At 34.5% G+C, this 18922-nt stretch overlaps 1 protein-coding gene across 2 annotated transcripts in view; it reads right to left on the bottom strand.

Moving 5' to 3' along the window:
• LOC126767714 (uncharacterized) overlaps nucleotides 1-3397 on the bottom strand; it is a 70462-nt gene extending 67065 nt beyond the window's left edge. For both annotated transcript variants that reach the window (XM_050485259.1, XM_050485260.1), the window contains exon 1: nucleotides 2989-3397. In XM_050485259.1, coding sequence (XP_050341216.1) covers nucleotides 2989-3353 — 365 coding nt within the window. In that variant the 5' untranslated portion in view covers nucleotides 3354-3397. The remainder of the gene's footprint in view (nucleotides 1-2988) is intronic.
• Between the last annotated feature and the right edge of the window lie 15525 nt (nucleotides 3398-18922).

The following is an 18922-nucleotide window of genomic DNA, read 5'->3' as shown; positions in this document are numbered from 1 at the left end:
TAAACAAGTAAGGAAGGGCTAAGTTCGAATGTCACCGAACATTTTATACTCTCGCATGATAAAGTGATAATCGAGATTTCATTATAAGCCATTTACATATTTTTCAAATACCGTATTTTTGTAAAGTTTTATTCCGCTATCATCATTGGTTCCAAATGTATATGTATATTATACAGAGAAGGCATCAAATGGAATTCAAAATAGCGTTATGTTGGAAGAAGGCGTGGTTGTGAACCGATTTCACCCATATTTCGTACATGTCATCAGAGTGTTAAGAACATATTATATACCGAATTTCATTGAAATCGGTCCAGTAGTTCCTGAGATATGGTTTTTGGTCCATAAGTGGGCGAGGCCACGCCCATTTTCAATTTTTAAAAAAAGCCTGAGTGCAGCTTCCTTCTGCAATTTCTTCCGTAAAATTTAGTGTTTCTGACGTTTTTTGTTAGTCGATTAACGCACTTTTAGTGATTTTCAACATAACCTTTGTATGGGAGGTGGGCGTGGTTATTATCCGATTTCTTCCATTTTTAAACTATATATGGAAATGCCTGAAGGAAACGACTCTGTAGAGTTTGGTTGACATAGCTATAGTAGTTTCCGAGATATATACAAAAAACTTAGTAGGGGCGGGGCCACGCCCATTTTTCCAAAAAAATTACGTCCGAATATGCCCCTCCCTAATGCGATCCTTTGCGCCAAATGCATCTTAATATCTTTATTTATGGCTTAGTTATGACACTTTATAGGTTTTCGGTTTCCGCCATTTTGTGGGCGTGGCAGTGGGCCGATTTTGCCCATCTTCGAACTTAACCTTCTTATGGAGCCAAGGAATACGTGTACCAAGTTTCATCATGATATCTCAATTTTTACTCAAGTTACAGCTTGCACGGACGGACGGACAGACGGACGGACAGACGGACGGACGGACAGACAGACATTCGGATTTCGACTCTACTCGCCACCCTGATCACTTTGGTATATATAACCCTATATCTGACTCTTTTAGTTTTAGGACTTACAAACAACCGTTATGTGAAAAAACTATAATACTCTCCTTAGCAACATTGTTGCGAGAGTATAAAAATTAAATTCGGGGAAGTTGAAAAAAAGTTACAGCTGTTCAAAAATGAATGAAAATAATGAAGAAATTCGCTATATTTTGAAATTTTTGTATAAAAAAGGGAAGAATGCCACACAAGCCACCAATGACATTTGTGAAGTTTACGTAGACGATGCTGTATCAGTTCGTGTAGCACAACGATGGTTCGCTCGCTTCCGTTCTGGAAATTTCGAAAATTCGATTTACACTGATGATTGTTTAAAACTGATGGAATAATGTCTTTATGGGAAAAATGGCAAAAAGAAATCGACCAAAATGGTACATATTTGGTACATTAAAGTTTATTATAATTATAAAAAAAATTAGTTTAAGTTGGATTGGAAATACGAAAAGACTTTTTCGACTACCCAATAAATATAATCCTATATCCTTCTCGCTTAGTTTTAGGAAATACGTACAATCATTAGGTGAACAAAAATATTAAATTTTCGTGCAACATGTTGTAATAATATAAAAATACTTTCAGAAAATATGAAGTTGATTCGGCAAATGTTTTCGGAGACATGATTATACTGGGTGGCGCAAAAGTCAGAAGATGATCAGAAGATGCTATAAATTTTGCAATTGACCTCTAATGTCAGTTCTGTTTTGACATTTGTGTAGTAAACACATGCGAAATACACGTAAATAAACAATGATACGCTACACTGCGTGCCACAACCGATATGCTGGAGGATGCATTTCTTGGGCGCCTAATCTCCCGTTTTGGCGATTTGCACTGGCCAGCAAGATCGCCTGATTTGACCGCTCCAGACTTCTTTTTGTGGGGCTTTTTGAAGTCGCGGGTTTATGTCAACAAGCCTCAGACTCTTGCAGCTCTTAAAGGAAGTTCTGGCCAAAGTGATGGAAAATGCCACAAAAAGGGCTCAAATGACAATCATCTCTGGCGGCGGCCATTTACATGATAACGTATTCTCGGCTTGATGTAAAAAAATTTTAAAGACCAAACAAAAATAATCCACAAGCAGAATCAAAGTTTTTCATTTTTTAAAAAAGTTTTTCATTTTCCAAAAAACATCGGGAGGTAATTTTTGCGCCACCTGTTACAAGTATTTTAAAGAAACTTAGTGTAAGCGGCTCCAAAAATTTTAAACGCGTTTTTTTCCATAGACTTTTCAAGGTTGGTGCGGAAACGGCTTGACTAATAAATGAAAATATATAAACAATAATTTTTTATTTATTGTTGGATTTGAAATAGTTTTAGACAGGAATTTTTTTTTCCACAAAACAACTTTTTTTGTAGGTCCTACTGGAGATCGGCTCCGAGATCAAAGCAGTTCCCGCATTTTTTGGAGTAAATTACCGATTTTCACGATGGAACGTAATTTTTCTCATTTGCCAGTTGATATAATTCCTTAGTTCATTGGTATATGTTTATTTATTTGCTGAAGTAGTTCTTTTATAACTACCGTTAATCACTTTGTAGAAATTATTTGAGAGTACGAAAACCGAACGTAAAGGCATTCCTTATGCACAGAAGATACAGAAAATATCCGATTGAAGATCTGAACATTCAGATGCTATTGATTATCACCCAACAGTATAGAATATTAAATAATTTTTTACAATACTAACGTTTTTAACAGCATTGAAACGCTTGTAATAAAACAAAAAAATTATAAAAAAATAATATTGCGCCCAAGGGTATGCTACGAATTTTGGAAATTATTAAAAAAGGTTACCATATCGACAAACACGAAAATTAGGTTGTCACATGAACAGCAAAAACAGATTATAACAAATAAATAACTCTTAAATAGTTACAATTACATGAACAGAGGATGAGCAACAAAACGTACACATACACACATACATACATGCATGGACATTGCAAACATATGCAAGTATGCAGTTTTCCCACTTACATTTGCTTGTGACACACCACACACACCCAATCGGTGGTGCGCGAGGTGAACTCACGACACGCTTTGCACACGCGCAATTTGCAGACGCGACACGGCGCGCCACGATTCGTGATGCGCCCCAATTCGGTGTTGCAGCGCGCACAATGCCGATTCGATTCGCAATGCAACAATGGATGATGGTTACCAATGCTACTTGTGCCTGTTGTTGTTGTTGTATTTATTGTGCCTGTTGTTGTGATTGTTGATGTTATTATTGTTGTTGTCGCCATATTGTGATTGTTCAATTCGTACTGTTGTTGTTGTTGGTTATCTTGTTGCAATGGATATTGTGGATTCTTTTGTGTGGCATCAAGTGGGCCGCCCATGCGCAGAGCGCCCTTCCGACGCAGCGAATACAATTCGGCACGCAAAAGCCTGTCGTTTCATTAATCCGGTTGAATGGATGCATGTATGTGTGTGTGTGTGTCATTTTGGTTTGATGCAAGCGTGTGTGTGTGTGTGTAAATGCGGGTGAAAGATGAATTTAAGAAGTGTAAAGTGTGAGAAAGTGTGTGTTTGAGAGAGAGAGAGAGAGTGAGAGACAGCGTACGCATTGTGTTTTTTACAAGAATTCGTGGGTGATTCGTGTTCCGTTGGTGTTTGCGGTTAATTAACGGCAAAGTTTCGATTGACAGCCGGTCGTCGTGGTCGATGGGTGGGTGTATGTGTATGTGTTGGTGTGTGCGTTAGCGAGAATAGGGCGTGTGCGTGCACGCGGTTTAGTTGTGTGTTTGTGGTTGATTTTTGTTGTGAAAAGTTTATTGGTTGGTGGCGTGTTGGTGAGTAGGCGGTGAGCAGGTGGCAGGATGAATTAGCGTTAATTTTTCGTTGTTTCAGGTTATTGTCGTTGGCATTTGTGGTTTCAAACATTCGTGTTGTTGTTGTTTTCAATAAAGTAATGTTGTTGTACATGTGATAGGTGTCATGTTGACGTGTCAAACAATTAAAATCGAAATTTGCGAAAGAAAACGAAAAAGGTGGAAAAGTAAAGAGCAAACAAGTGTAGCAGCGCAGCAAAAAGGGATGAAAAGAGAAGAAAAAGAGTATTAGTAAGTTAAGTTTTGCTAAGAATCTGTTTGGTTTTTTTATTAGTAAAATTTTCTTGTATTACATACGTGTTATTGTAATAGTTTAGTAGCATATAAGTGCATTGTAGTACAGTTACACAAAGTTTGGCATTTTAGGCGGACGACACCTTTCAAAGAGAGTGGGCTTATATAAAGTAATTGACTAGGATTCACAAAGCTACTTGTGCTGGAGAAAAGTTATTAATATCTAAGATAAAGGCTTGCCAAGAGACGATGCAACTTGAATATTATTTCATTGTTTCAATATCTCAAAATTGCCATGGAATGCAATTGTTCAGATGTATCTCTTTTAGTATGTGTCATTCATTCACTCAATCATTCATTCTATGACCTTCATTCGAAGCGTAATCAACAATAGTTTTTTTCTCTTAAATAAATATGTGCCTAATTTTTTTCTCGAGAATATCTTCTTCACTACTTTAATACGACGACAACCTCTGCCCAAAACATATTATTTTTGTGCAAGTTTGTGGCGAACATTCCCTGGCTGAGTGAATGTGCCCAAAGTGATTTGTGTGATTTAAAAGTGGTAATTTTTGTTTGGAAGATGAATAACGTCCCCGTCGGCCAAAATAATTGCTGCATAAGACAAGAAAGCCTCACAGAGTTTGGTAGTCGAAAAAATCTTTTCGTATTTTGCTACCAATCACATTTATTTAACCAAAAAAAAATTTATTTATTTATTTATAATAATTCATATAACAAAAAGAGTTTTATTATATAAATACATAAACGCAGCACTGACTACGAGGCCTTCAGCCTTCGGGAAAGTTGAAGAAAAGTTACAACTGTTCAAAATTGAGTGAAAATAATGAAGAAATTCGCTATATTTTGAAATTTTTGTATAAAAAAGGGAAGAATGCCACATAAGCCACCAATGGAATTTGTGAAGTTTACGGAGACGTTGCTGTATCAGTTCGTGTAGCACAACAATGGTTCGCTCGCTTCCGTTCGGAAAATTTCGAAATTTCGATTTACACTGATGACAGTTTTACACTGATGGAATAATGTCTCTAGCGGATTTGTTATTATAAATATAAAAAAATAAGTTAAAATTTTATTAGAAATACGAAAAGACTTTTTTCGACTACGACTGACCAACCAGCTAGATCAACAGCAAAGCCAGTAATCTATGACCTAACAAAATGCTCTGTATTTGGTGAGATCTGAAAGGCGTGCTGTATTATGAGCATTTAAAACTGAGTGAAACCTTAAGTGAAGAGCGCTATCGTCAACTTTTAGCGAGCCCCATCGTGCGATTACCGAAAGATGCTCGATATTTGCGACTGGACACGAGGCAATTATTTTTCATCAATCAAGACGACAGTCGCTCTCAAGTTGTAAGACTGCTTAAAACTATTTGAAAAACAGCGGCTGGGAAGTTTTTCCTTACCCCCTTAGCCCAGGTCTTGCCTCTTTGGCAAGGAATGAAATCAATATATTTCCAGAAAGATAGAAAAATCTTATGCCTTTAGATAGGTAGTACTTTCACTAGTACTATTTCTCGTGTTTTTCTTAAATAAGTTTCAAACTATTTAGTCAATAAACGTTAAAATTTTGAAAAAATCCTCAAGAATATAGTATAATAATATAAGAATTCTCAAATACAGAGTTTGTACTTTATTATACTTCTAAGTAAATTAAAATATTTTAATGAAGCGGCCAATTTTTTCGTACATTTGCAGAAACGCAAAGTCTGCAAAGGGTATTAGCAGGTATTATTTGACAACATTTCTTCTTTGACGGCGATATAATGCCAGTAGACAAATTAACAGTGAGCTCTGAGGTAATTTTACCTTTCTCTCAGTGTTTTGTCAATCTGCCAGTTGAGTCAAAATTATAAAGTATATATAGAGGTAACTAGAACCTAGAAAAAAAGTCAAATACTTAATACAAACATATAGAAATAATATATTATTGCAAATAAAAGTATTTGCTTTGAGTAAGTATATATAAACAACAAACAAACATGTTCATTTCTGAAAGGTTTTATCATTAGCTAGCGTTTTGAAAAATGTTGCCACGCCTACTGATGATGATGCTAATACTGAAATAGATATTGGATGCTGGAATGTAAGGGAATTTATCTGGGACTTTGGTACCATTCAATGTTGGATATTTTGTGGCTTGTATCCTGGTTTGTAATTTTCGAAACTAGATGTTAGTTATGTGATATTGGATATTCGAAAGCGGATATTATTTATATTGAATTAAGCCATGATTTAAGACTATCTGGTCGACTATCTTTTTTTTCACCTTTTTTAAGTAAGCATAGTTATATAAATACGGGACTTTGCGCCAAATACAGTTATATAAGTACTTTCCTGATAATAATTTTTCTCCTTACACATATTCACAGGCACTATAATCCCGACAAGCAAACGAAAAACTTCAATTGCTTCCTGTCATCTATCATCCTGACAGCAGCGCTTGTGGCAAAAATACACCCACAATCTGAACAAATAATCATGTGATATAATTCGTGTTTTTGTGTGTCGTCGGTTAGACAGGTTTTTATTTATTTGCCGGCAACTGAACCATTGAAATTAGGTCACAGCAAGCTGGAGTAAGCCGAAGCGATTTACACAAGGAAAAAGGAGAAGAAGAACGACGAATTTCTTGATGAAATTGGAAAAAAGTTGCAGTGAAAAATGTTGAAGGAAAAGAGGAAAAATTCATGTTTTATGGTTGGTCTCTTAAAGTAATTAAAAATTACAAGCTTTACCTAAAGGTGAGCACACATTTTTGAGTGAATTGCTGCGGCATAATGCATATTGCTAATGGGCAAACCCTCAACTGTGGCAAGTGTATAAACTCACTGAAAGCTCAGTTCAATCACTTTTCAGTTCGTTGCATGTCTATAATGGAGTGGGAAAGTTTTGGAATCATTACGCGTTAATTCAAAGTGTAAACTTCCTTGCTGCCTGCTGATTACAGTTAATTAGAGTGATTTATTTTTGTGGATTGTGGTATTTGTTTGTTTTTGAAATGTGTTTGATGGTTGCACCAATAAAACTTCAAGCTCCTCCGTTAAAACAATTTACAATGAGTTCTTTATAAATGAAATGTTGCTGCTGTGAAAACTAGTCTAAAAAGGAGCTTACGAATGAAAATACTAAAAAACTTAAAATGTTGCCTACATTGCGGCTCATTAAAATACATTACTCAGAATTTAGCCAAGTCGCACTCCTATCCTATAACACATATACTAATTTTTACTGTGATTTTAAGCTACAAAAAATGAGTTTTTCTTTTAGTATAAATCTTTGTTCATTGAAAAAACAGTTAACATAAAATTAGTTTTACTGAAAAATACGAATGAGCCTAAATTTAGTTTTAATTGTAAATTCATTCAATTATCTCAGTCATTGTAAATCCTTTATAAATCACGAATTTTATACATTGAAATTGCTATAAAAATTATCAGAGTTCAGAGAAGCAAAAAAAAATATTTGAGCACCGAAGATGCTATTTCAGCTGTGAGTTGGACATCGAAGAAAACCCGAATGAGTCTAACCGCCATCGTGTGCAAGAATTAGAGCTGTGCGCATCCACTTTATGGAAGAGTTTACTGAGGTATTTTGGTTTGCGTGCTTATAAATACCAATTCGTGCAAGAATTGAGGCGAATGACCATCGAGCGCTTAGCACTTTCGCTGAATGGGCCCAAAACGAGATGGCCACCGATCCCGCTTTTCACAAGAAAATTTCTTTTCAGCGATGAAGTTTACTTTTCGTGGAATGGGTACGTTAACAAAAACATTGTCTCATTTGGAGAGCTGAGAAACCCGAAGAGATTGTTTAGACGCTGTTTGATGTGATCTCAGGTCAGAGGGAATTATTAATCCATATTTCTTCAGTGTACAGCCAATGAGTAACGCTATAGAGTCATGATGAATGACTTTTTCGTGGCTACATTTGATGATCTTGATGTGGACGACCTTTGCTTCCAGCAAGACGACGCTAAGTTAATTGATCATTTTACCGGCCTTTGATTAAAGCGCTAATTTAAATCGATTCCCCATAAAATAATCAATAAAATAAAAATATTTTTTTTAATACATGTATGTATTCTTGATCGAATTGAAACTGGATTGCAATTCTGCAGGTTATTGTCTACACTGTAAATTTGGCTGTGTTTAGCTCTGTCGGTTGTTGTCCAAACTGAATATTTGGTTGTGTGCATTGATAAAACAGCAATCAGCTGATTAATTTTAATCATTAGAAAAAATAAAAAATGAGGATCACTAGCAAGTATAACAACTGATCGTTAATCGAGTAGTCGGCTGTGCGAAAGGCCGAAACTGGTTTCTCAATTATATTCTTAATGCACTTAATTAATTTGGCTTTGCAAAAAGGCTATTATATTTTTCCTTAAAACCCACATATATAAAAAACACCCTTTATTCTAGCAGAAAAAAGGACAAGAGGAATGGAGTAAAAGCCAAGTGAAGTCTAATATGCCCAACAAATTAAAGTACGTTGTGAGCAACTTGGTTCGTGATGAAAGACCGTAAGATTTTTTCTTAGTGTTAAAGCCAAAATTGAAAAAGAAATTACTTTTATGAGCGATAGATTAAACATGTTAGCAATATCGACCACATAATGCTTATTGTTTTGGTATTACTATTAGATTTATAGAAAAAAAATATTTGTTTTTTCATTGTATTGTTCAAAGAGTCTCTGAAAGCAGAAATAACCCAAATAAGATTGGATTTTGCTTTCGAAGAAAATTCACCCAGCAAAATAGTTTAGTGAATGCGAAGAAAGAAAACCATAGCTGCAACGCAAAAAAACCACTAAGTTTTAAGTATTTGACATAAAATGATTTTCCGCAACTCTTTTCGGTTTAAAGATATTTTCAATGAAAAGATTTTAATTAAATTTTTCGGTAAGGACATATGAGAAGAAGTGGTTATGATAAAACTGCTGAGAAAATTTTGTCATAAATGACTACGAAAGGTACCTGCGAATATGAAAAAATGGCTTTTCGTGTTATGTTCTAAAAAACATCAATCTTGTCACACACGTTTCATGTTTTGTATATGTCGGTACAATTTTATATAGCTCAACGAAAAGCATAATCAGAAGCACATTAAAGACACCTCCGCTGAAGTAGGTGGACCCAGCTGTCTGCAGTTGTCTACAGTAACACGCTTTGGATTACAGCAAAGGCATAAAAAGCAACAAAAAATATCAAAAAAAAAATACACAAAAAGCGGCTACTGGAAGGTGAAACCAAAATGAAAATAAAAAAAAATAATAAAAGTTGAATGACATACACTCAAAAGAAACACGTGGGTTTCACTAACATGATTTCGCCCCCGGCACACTGTTGCTATTGGTTATGGCATTGGTTCGGTGGAAATGCTATACTTTTCACCTGCATATAAATATATACAATGGTATATGTATGTGTGCTTACACATAAACCTCTTATGCGACCTTTCACACGCACACATTTGCAACGTATTGGAATTACTCAGCCATAGCTTAGGTTGCTATTTAACCGCTCTACTTCGGTTAGTAGTGCGAGTCTAAGTAACGTAGTCGACCACAACTTTTCCATTTGGTCAGTCAACAATTTCATCGCCTTTGACATGTCAGGCGTGACCTAAACCAGCTTAGCATTTAAATATCTAAATATAAATGCATAACAATTTGTGCTGCTGGAATTTCTTTGAAATCAAACTGAAAATATTTAAATTACTTTAGCTCGTTTCTCTTACTCCAGCTCCCTAGGAATGGATTTTCAAGTGAGAGCGCTTGGATTTTCATTTGTCAGTTGTGCACAAGTTATGTTAAAAAGCAATGCAACTCAGCTTTGAGCGTGCATAGTGACACACAAGAGATTTTGTCCACCCAGCGTCAACAAGGCAAATCTGTGCGGAACAGGAAACCCAGTCACTGGGAGTAGCTGCCTACACACACACACATACTATACATCAATTCAAGGTGTTTACTGCTTTCACAATCACCGAAAATGTGTTGCCAATAAAATAGTTTAGTATGTAGTAAATTAAGGCGTATGTGACGTTTACTATGAAGATTTGCAGTTGCCTGCTTTTAGGCGCCTACTTGAGTGAAGCAAATTCGGCGCTGTGTGAAGTTACTCATACGCCATAGTGTACTACTGTTCGCATATCAAACTACTAACGTGTTTGCAAAAATAATTTTATTTGAATGTGTGTGTGTGATATAAATGGCTTTGGGGCGCTCAGAAAGGCAATAAAATGTTTACGACTGCATGCGAAATTAAATGAAAATTTAATGAGCTTTTAATCAGAGATTGCATACTTGCCTGCGAACATATTCAATTGCACGCGCAAATAGGGGAATTTCGCTTTAATACTATAATAATTTTCTTAATACTATAATAATAAAAAAATTGGAAAATCTCATATAACTCGGTTTTTCAGAGCTTTTTGCAGCTTAATATGTGTGTCATATAAATGATGACATTCAAAATTAAAGCATATTTTGTTTTATGGGATTTTACTTAAATAATTATATTAAATTAAGTTGTAATTCCTTCGCACCAAAGATAAATAAAATCCATATGCGGAAATCCCGCAAAACTTTAACTCCGTAATCCGAATGTGGCTAGTGGAATAAAGTAGTTAACTTGTTCTACCAAATTTTTTATATTATATTCCAATATATTTATACGCTTCGGTTACTGAAGTTTTCCACGAAGTTCGTAAAACTCAGTAGAAATGTTGAAAACCCTATACAATATGTGTATAAATGATTTGTCTGACAAGCTGATTCGATATAGTCATGTCTTACTGTATATACGATATGTATGCACGACATTTTCAATTGCCTGACCATGAAGAAGTTCGAATAGCAATTACCCGTATGAAAAACAATAAAGCGGCGGAGGCCAATGGATTGTCGTTCGAGCTATTCAAATATACAAGTATGTAGAATATGGTCGGAAGAAAGCATGTCCGAGGATTGAAATTTAAATGTGCTCTGTCCAACCCAAAAAAAAAGACTCCAGATTCTGCACCAACTACCGTGGAATAAGCCTACACAACAACGTATATAAGTTTCTATAGAGCGTACCGTCAATAAACTGATTGGACCTTATCAGTATAGATTCACGCCTGAAAAATCAACAGCTGACCAGATATTCATCATGCGTCAAATCTTGGAAGACCTGTTAAAAGTGGATCGACACACACCACCTCTTCGTCGATTTTAATACTGCTTTTGACAGCGCGAAAAGAGCTGCTTTTACTTTAATACGGCTGTGTAAGCTAGAGCTCTATCAAGATCGGAAAGGACCTCTCGGAACCGTTCGATACTAAACGAGGTTTCAGCGAAGGCGACTCTCTTTCGTGTGACTTCTTCAGTCTACTGGAGAACATATTTCGAGCTGCAGATCTGAATAAAGCAGTTACAATCTTCTACAAAAGTTTACAACTGCTGGCGACCGCCGTTGATATTGATATCATTGCCTTCAACAACCGCGTTATTAGTTCTACTTACTTCACATTAGACAAAGCGAAGCAAATAGGTCTGGTTGTGAACGAGGAAAGACAAAAAATGTCCTGTCACTGTTCTCGGTCATAACTTCGAAGTTGTAGATAATTTCGTCTATCTTGGAACCAGTATAAACACCACTAACAATGTCAGCATGGAAATCCGGCGCAGAATAACTCTTGCCAACAAGTGCTACTTCGGACTGAGTACGCAATTCAGATGAAAAGTCTTTTCTCGACGAAAAATTACCAAATTCTACAAGTGACTCTTAATCCCCGTTCTGTTATATGGCGCAGAGACACGAACGACGACAACATCTGATGAGTCAACGTTATGAGTTTTCAAGATAATACTGCAGTCGATTGAACGATGAGCTGTACGAGATTTACGACGGACATTGACATAGTTCAGCGAATTAAGAGGCGGTGGCTAAACTGGCTAGGTCATGTCGTCGGAATGTATGAAAAGACTCCAGCTCTGAAAGTATTCGACGTAGTAAAGGAAGCAAACGAAGCAAAGGAAGATCTCCAGTCCATTGAAAAGACCAGGTGGAGTTGGCCCTGGCTACACTTGAAATCTTCAAATAGCGAATAGGAAGTACGACTGTTGTAAACCCGGCTATAACCGCGTAAGCGGTGTCTACGATAATAAAAAAGAAAAATAATGGAAATCCCTACAGATTTATTGAAAATGTTGCAGAAATGTTTCGGAGAATATACTTTATAACGAACACAAATATTTGGTGGCACAAAGCATAGAGTGAAGATCAGGAAGGTCATTAAAAACTTGTCTCATGCGAGGTGTTCGTACATCTTTATTTATGACTGCATATGACATCGATTAAGTTTAATTTAAAAAAAAATAACAGTTTTTGGGTATAACGGTGGCCTATATCAGGCTCGTACCGAAATACCTCAATTTTTTGCTAAAACGACGTCGTGTAGAGGTCCCAAAGAATTTGCTTCACAAGGGACGTGGTTCAATGAATATAACTTCGGAACTATGCAACAATCAAGTGAATCTCACTTCAAAAATGAGGCAAAATCGATAAAACCAAATTTCGTTGAAGTCGCTGAAGGCCATCCTTGGCTTATAAGAAGTGTATAAGAAATCGAACACAGTTTTTTCAACAGCCTTAAGATAAAACTTACAAAATAAAAGAAACAGTAATCAAGATTTTAATATAAAATATACATAAAATACAAAAATACGAAAATAGCTCCTGAACTTGATACGATTTATCAATACCTTATTGAGCAGTCTTTCATTTATCAAGCTAATTGCAACAAAATTTCTATCAGGCTTACCAAATTCAAGGAAACAGTGCAGCCAGAAGTATAGAAAACAATGTCATATCACGTTACTACTACTTTAGCCAAGCCATGGTGCCTAAAGTCAAGCATTATTATTGCTAAATTCTGTTTTACATGTGTTCGTCTAGAATAACAAACAATTAAGCCCTGACCCATCTATGCATTGGCTATATGACGCTTACTAAACGAAAAGTGAACAATACTACTCCCACACAAGCAAACACACAACCATACTTATAACAACAAAAACCAGCGCTAATTACAAGTATACACAACCTGGAGCTGAACGCAGGGCCAGCTGGTGGCCGAAAGGTGCGCTTGCGGCGGCGGCGCCAACATGATTGATTCGCCTACCAAATTGGCTGTTTTACAACACAAAAGCGAACATTTGGGGCTTTTAGTGATCCTGCAGTGTTTTTGGATAGCACAAATTTACCACGAAATTGTTGTTGGTGAGAATATGACAAATGTCCTCTATGGTAATATTATGCTGGCATGCGGAGCATTCGAGGCGCGCGCTTGGCGTGGCATGCGGCAAAGCGCAGCTGTGCGTCGCCCTTCCCTTTGGTTGGCAAACGAAACAATTTTCATTAATGGCACATACAAGCTATGACAATAATATTACATGCATGTTGCTGTTGTTGTTGTTGTTGATGTTGTTGTTGTGCTTTTGTATTAAATATTAATGAAATAGTTTTCCCAACACATGTTTGGCTGGGTCAATATACGCTACACACGCCGTTTCCATTTTGTTGCTGTAATAGCATTGTGGTTATATGCGCCGTGCTACCTGTGCTCATATGAAACTCCTTTTTTAGTGATTTTGTTTTTGTTATTGCTGCTGTTATTGTAATTAGTTTTTCTAGCACAATCGCGCCGCTGGGTATTGATTTTCACCTTTTGCTCTGTTTTAATTTAATATGTTGGAGGTGTAGCATGCATGCGGGCACTAAGGGGAGCGCTCTTAAGTGGCTGTCTACATATAATTATATTCAGAGGTGAAACATAAATGTCACATGTTAACAAAGCAATTCCATCTATGTACATTGCATTCAACGAAATATGCGCATAGGTTCGTTTTAACTGAATTACTTCGGGCGTTGAATGCTCATGTCCAATGGATACTCTATACATATTATGTATGTATGTGTGTACATTAGGGTGTTTTTTTTTTTTTGAAGTATTAATTTTTTCCAATCCCGTCATGAAATTTCCTTGGAAATACCCTAAAAAAATTCCCTGAAATAGCTTTTTTATTACATACCATCTATGAAAATTCTATACAGCCTTAGTTAAAAAGCCGAATATCTCGAGAAGTATTATTGATAACGATTTTGACCTCGGACTTTTTTTGTAGCAAATAAAATTTCCGACAAGTTTGTCATCTAGATTTTTTCAATAGCTCTCTTAATTTACGAGATAAATACAAAAAAATGCGATTTTCGTGGAAAAATCAGGTTCGGAATCGATCTTCAGTAGTCGAAGTCGATTAAGAATCGATTCTTGACATTCGAAAAATCGATTATTTTACGAGAAAACTCGATTTTCGAGTAGAATCGGAATCGCGTTTACCATCCCTTCTGGCAGCCATCGCGGCACATATAATAACCTCCGCACAATAACAACCACAAAAAAAAACGATTTTTTTTCCATGTAATTTATATGGAAAACAGAAAATTTGAAACAGGCACCTCTTAATATTAATATTAAGAGCTCATCTTTTGAGTGACTTTTTTCACATTTTCGAAAGTTTTTAGCCTGTTTTTCAGTTGAAAAAAGAAGGTTGCCTCAGAATGACACACCCTAGTGTATATGCATATCTGTCATCAATTGATTCCATGTTGCCGTGTTAATTATTATATTTATCATAAAAAAGTATCTATGTAAGTATTATATAGAGAATTATTATGTGAGCAAATGTGTTGAGGAATTTGATACAAAAAAAGGCATACAAATCCAGAATATTTCTACACAAAATTAATTAAATTATTTTTAATATCATCTATACATATAACATGTACATATCTGATATTCATGAATTTTTAAAAGTTTTTGCAGAATAAGTTGATTGATAATCGTTTGTTGGTATGTTGTTATGCAAATGAATTGAAATGCTTTACCAATGCCATGAAATGAAAATATATAATAAAATGAAATATTTTATTAGAACTTTTTATTGATACAAACATACACTAAATTCTGAAATTTAAAAGAAAAAAATATTTTAAACTCGGCCATTGCGCTGCCTTTTGCGGTGATCCCTCGAAAAGAACTTGCACCGCATTGGCAGGATAACTCTTTACACGATCACCTAAAGTGAAAAAATAAGTGTTTTGTTTAAAACCTTAACCAAGAACTTGGACGAAAAAAAAACTGATAATTGAATATTTGGCAGACATTTTTACAAAAAATGAAAATTTCAGTAAAAATTTCGCGACATTTTTTTATGAAGATCGGTTGAGTAGTTCTCGAGAAATCTTGCCAACTGACTTCTAAACAGAGAGAAAAACGCGTTTAAAGACGGCGCACTTAGCCTAGCTAGCCTCGAGCGCACAAGTTCTCAAGGCGGTATCTACGAAACTATTACTCAGATCAACTTGAAAATTTAGGACAATATTCTAGAGATGTTTTAGAATTTAATAAGACAGTAAACATTTTTTTTTATTGTTAATCCGTGAGCTCATTTAACTCTTTAACCTCACCGAAGCTGAAATATCTTTCGCAAGGGCATTTTTTATAACATCAAGTTTAAAAAATAAAAGAATTTTCCATGCAGGTACTGACTTTGATCGATTAGTTTGTAATGGCAGCTATATGCTATAGTCATCTGATCTGAATAATTTCTTCGAAGACTTCATTATTGATTTAAATAATAAACAAATTTGGCGAAGATATTTCGTTAAATGAAAAAGTTTCCCATACAAGAACTTGATTTCGATCGGTTACTTTGTATGACAGCTACAGCCGTTGAAAGCTAATTAGAAACGCTCTCTTTTTTGTAGGTGGCTGATGAGTATAATGAAACAAATTTTTAATATACCGTTATTTATATTCCTAAAAGTCTTGCATAGTTCGTGTTACTCTATTTACTACTAAATTCACTCTGTTTTGTAGTTGTCAAGTTAAAGTTCTTTTATTTTTCCCCAAATAGTAAATGCGTTATGATATAGAAGGTGAATGAAGTGCGACAGCTAATTAGAAACAGTTGTTTAAAGAATTAAAATTCCTCAATGTGTTCATTTTTATTAATAATATTATTGATTTCTGGTAAGGGTGTGTTTCAAAGTTGTGGTTTAAAATATATTATTCAAGTTTTCTAATGAGTACAAGCTGCAGCTGTACACCCGCCCTACGTAGTTACATTTTTGACCTTCGTCAGTCTGGAAAGACGTAGAAACAAATTTAATCAGGTCGAATGCTCAAAAGAAATTTTCATTTATTTGTTTATTTATTTTTATGAACTATAATTATAAATAATTACATTACATTTAGCACCTATCGGCCTGACTTATTACTAAAAGATTTTATATTTTATTATAAAATGCTCTAGAATAAGATAATATTAAAAAAATAAGTATCGAAGTAAATAAATGATTACACAAGGTGCAAAAGGTTACTTTGGTAAATTAAGTTAAAGATTTTTTTTATGTTTTCAAATCTAAGGTATTTGTGGGCAATTTCCATATACTGACACGCGCATTATTATATTTTATACACTCAAATATGTTTTAACAGTGCGCAGTTGCACGCTGCACAATAGGGAGGCGGTTCAACAAATATTCGTGCGTTAACTTTGTGTGACCCAGTTAATCTGGTGATAATACGAAGTTGATCTGCCGTCACTGAGACCGGGATTGGCTTGATGCGATTTTGATTGTAAACTTTGTATCCATGTTGATACGTATGCCAGTTAGTCGCAGTTAGTTTCAAACGTGGTTGTTTATTGTTTTCAATGCCCTTGAGCAAACACAGAATTTTAAAACCATTTTCATTATTGCACGCAAAGAAAAAACCCGAAAAACTTCAACAGAAATATACCACAGAACTACTACCATCTCCCGAGGAGACCCAATAAAAGAGTTCCACTGACATTCTACATAAAAATAAGACGAATATATTGTTAAAATATCCAAGAAAACAATTGCCTGGCGTTTAGTCGAATTTGGATTTCACGGTAGGGCAGCACGCAGGAAACCACTTCTGACTAAAATTCATAGTAAACAACGCGTAGACTTTTCCAACGTTTATTAATCTTGGACAACAAATAAATGAAAGTATGTTGTTTGGAGCGATGTAACCAAAATAAATCGCATAGATCCTGTTGTTCGAAGGTATGTTTGCCGACCAATCTATCAAGAATTTGATCCTTGCGCGTAGTGAATTAGTGAAGCATGGTGGACGATCAATCATGGTGTGGGAATTTTTTTCCTGGAATGGTGTAGGTCCGCTCCATATGATTGATGGAATTTTAAATAAGTAGAAATACGTCGACATCCTAAAAAATGTCATTCTGCCATGAACTACGGACAATTAGCCTGTTATAAGGAAATTCCAACGAAATAACATATATATAACATAATAACGAAATTTTGAAAACTTCATGAATGTTTTGGAGTGGCCTGAAGAGAACACATCTGGGTTGATGTTCAAAATGCTGTAGGTATCAAAAATATCACAAATATACATAGATGTCCTTTTTGATGAAATTGGGACGGCATGGCAAACACCACTAGTGGTGCTCTGCCAGAGTCTTATAACGTCGATTCGCAGTGGATGTGAAGTAGTAAAAGGGTTAAGCAACAAAGAACTAATACTAAGCAATATTTTTTAATAGCAGTATTTTTTGCTGATAAATTTTAATTTCTAATTAGTTGTCGCACTCAAATCGTTGATTCCACACATGCCTTAAGCATGCTGAACTCATCGGTTTTGTCTACTATCCCTTTGTAACCGGGCACCCATACAACTCTCATATGGAAGAAGTTCCAAGACGATGTACTAAATAAAATAATTTAAAAAGTAGCTTTTTTTCAAATCTTTACAAAATCGATAAACTACTAAACTAACATATAACACATTCCCATTTTTATAAAATCGTTATTTATTAGTTTGCATATAAAACAATTATTTTTTCTTTCCGCTCAAAATCGAGATATGTGCATCAAAATATTTTTTTTTAGTTTTTTTTGAAAATTTATATTTTGTCAAATGTTAAATAACTAAGAAGAGTTTTCAAATATTGCAAACTAGTCTCATTGAAAATATTGAAAGAAATATGAAGTATATAGAGAAAAGCCGAACCAATCACAATGTGGATAGATATTGCATATAATAATAATTTTAAATTTTATTAATATTAAAAAATATTAAAAAAAAACAAAAAACATTATTAAAAAATATTTAATATGTTATTCCCTAGATGCCCTTAATTTGATTAGTTAAGCATTATTTAAAAAAAAAATATATTTTAATTTTTTTAAATTAAGAAAAAAATATTAAATTTTTTACTTTTTTTATTTTTATTTTTATTTTTATTTTATATTTATTATTATTGTTTTTTGCAGAAATCCGCTTAATGTAATTCTTCAAGCTCTATTTGTTTCCAAAAAAAAAATATTTTAATTTTTTAAAATAAAAAAAAAAAAAAACAATATTGTAATTTTTTCTTTTTATCGTTTTAATTATAGTTCTTTAGTTTTACTTTTATTTTTTATTTATTATTATTGTTTTTTTGCCGAAATCCGCTTAACTTTATTCGTTAAGCATTATTTGCAAAAAAAAAAATATTTTAATTACAAACATTTTAATTAAAATATTTTAATTTTTTTTTTATTTTTTTTTATTATAATTTTTTTTAATATTAAATTTATTATGCCTACAGTTATTTATTAAATTTAAATTATGATTATATGAGTAAACTATTCCTTTAATCTGAGTGCGTCGCACCCACACAGCGCGTCAAACATATTATGTATATGCTGGCATCCTTAATGCGTGTGTGGTT

This window comes from Bactrocera neohumeralis, chromosome 2, assembly GCF_024586455.1.
Source record: "Bactrocera neohumeralis isolate Rockhampton chromosome 2, APGP_CSIRO_Bneo_wtdbg2-racon-allhic-juicebox.fasta_v2, whole genome shotgun sequence".
Taxonomy (NCBI): domain Eukaryota; kingdom Metazoa; phylum Arthropoda; class Insecta; order Diptera; family Tephritidae; genus Bactrocera; species Bactrocera neohumeralis.
The sequence above is the reverse complement of the archived record's forward strand: the minus strand, read 5'-3'. Positions and strand labels throughout refer to the sequence as shown.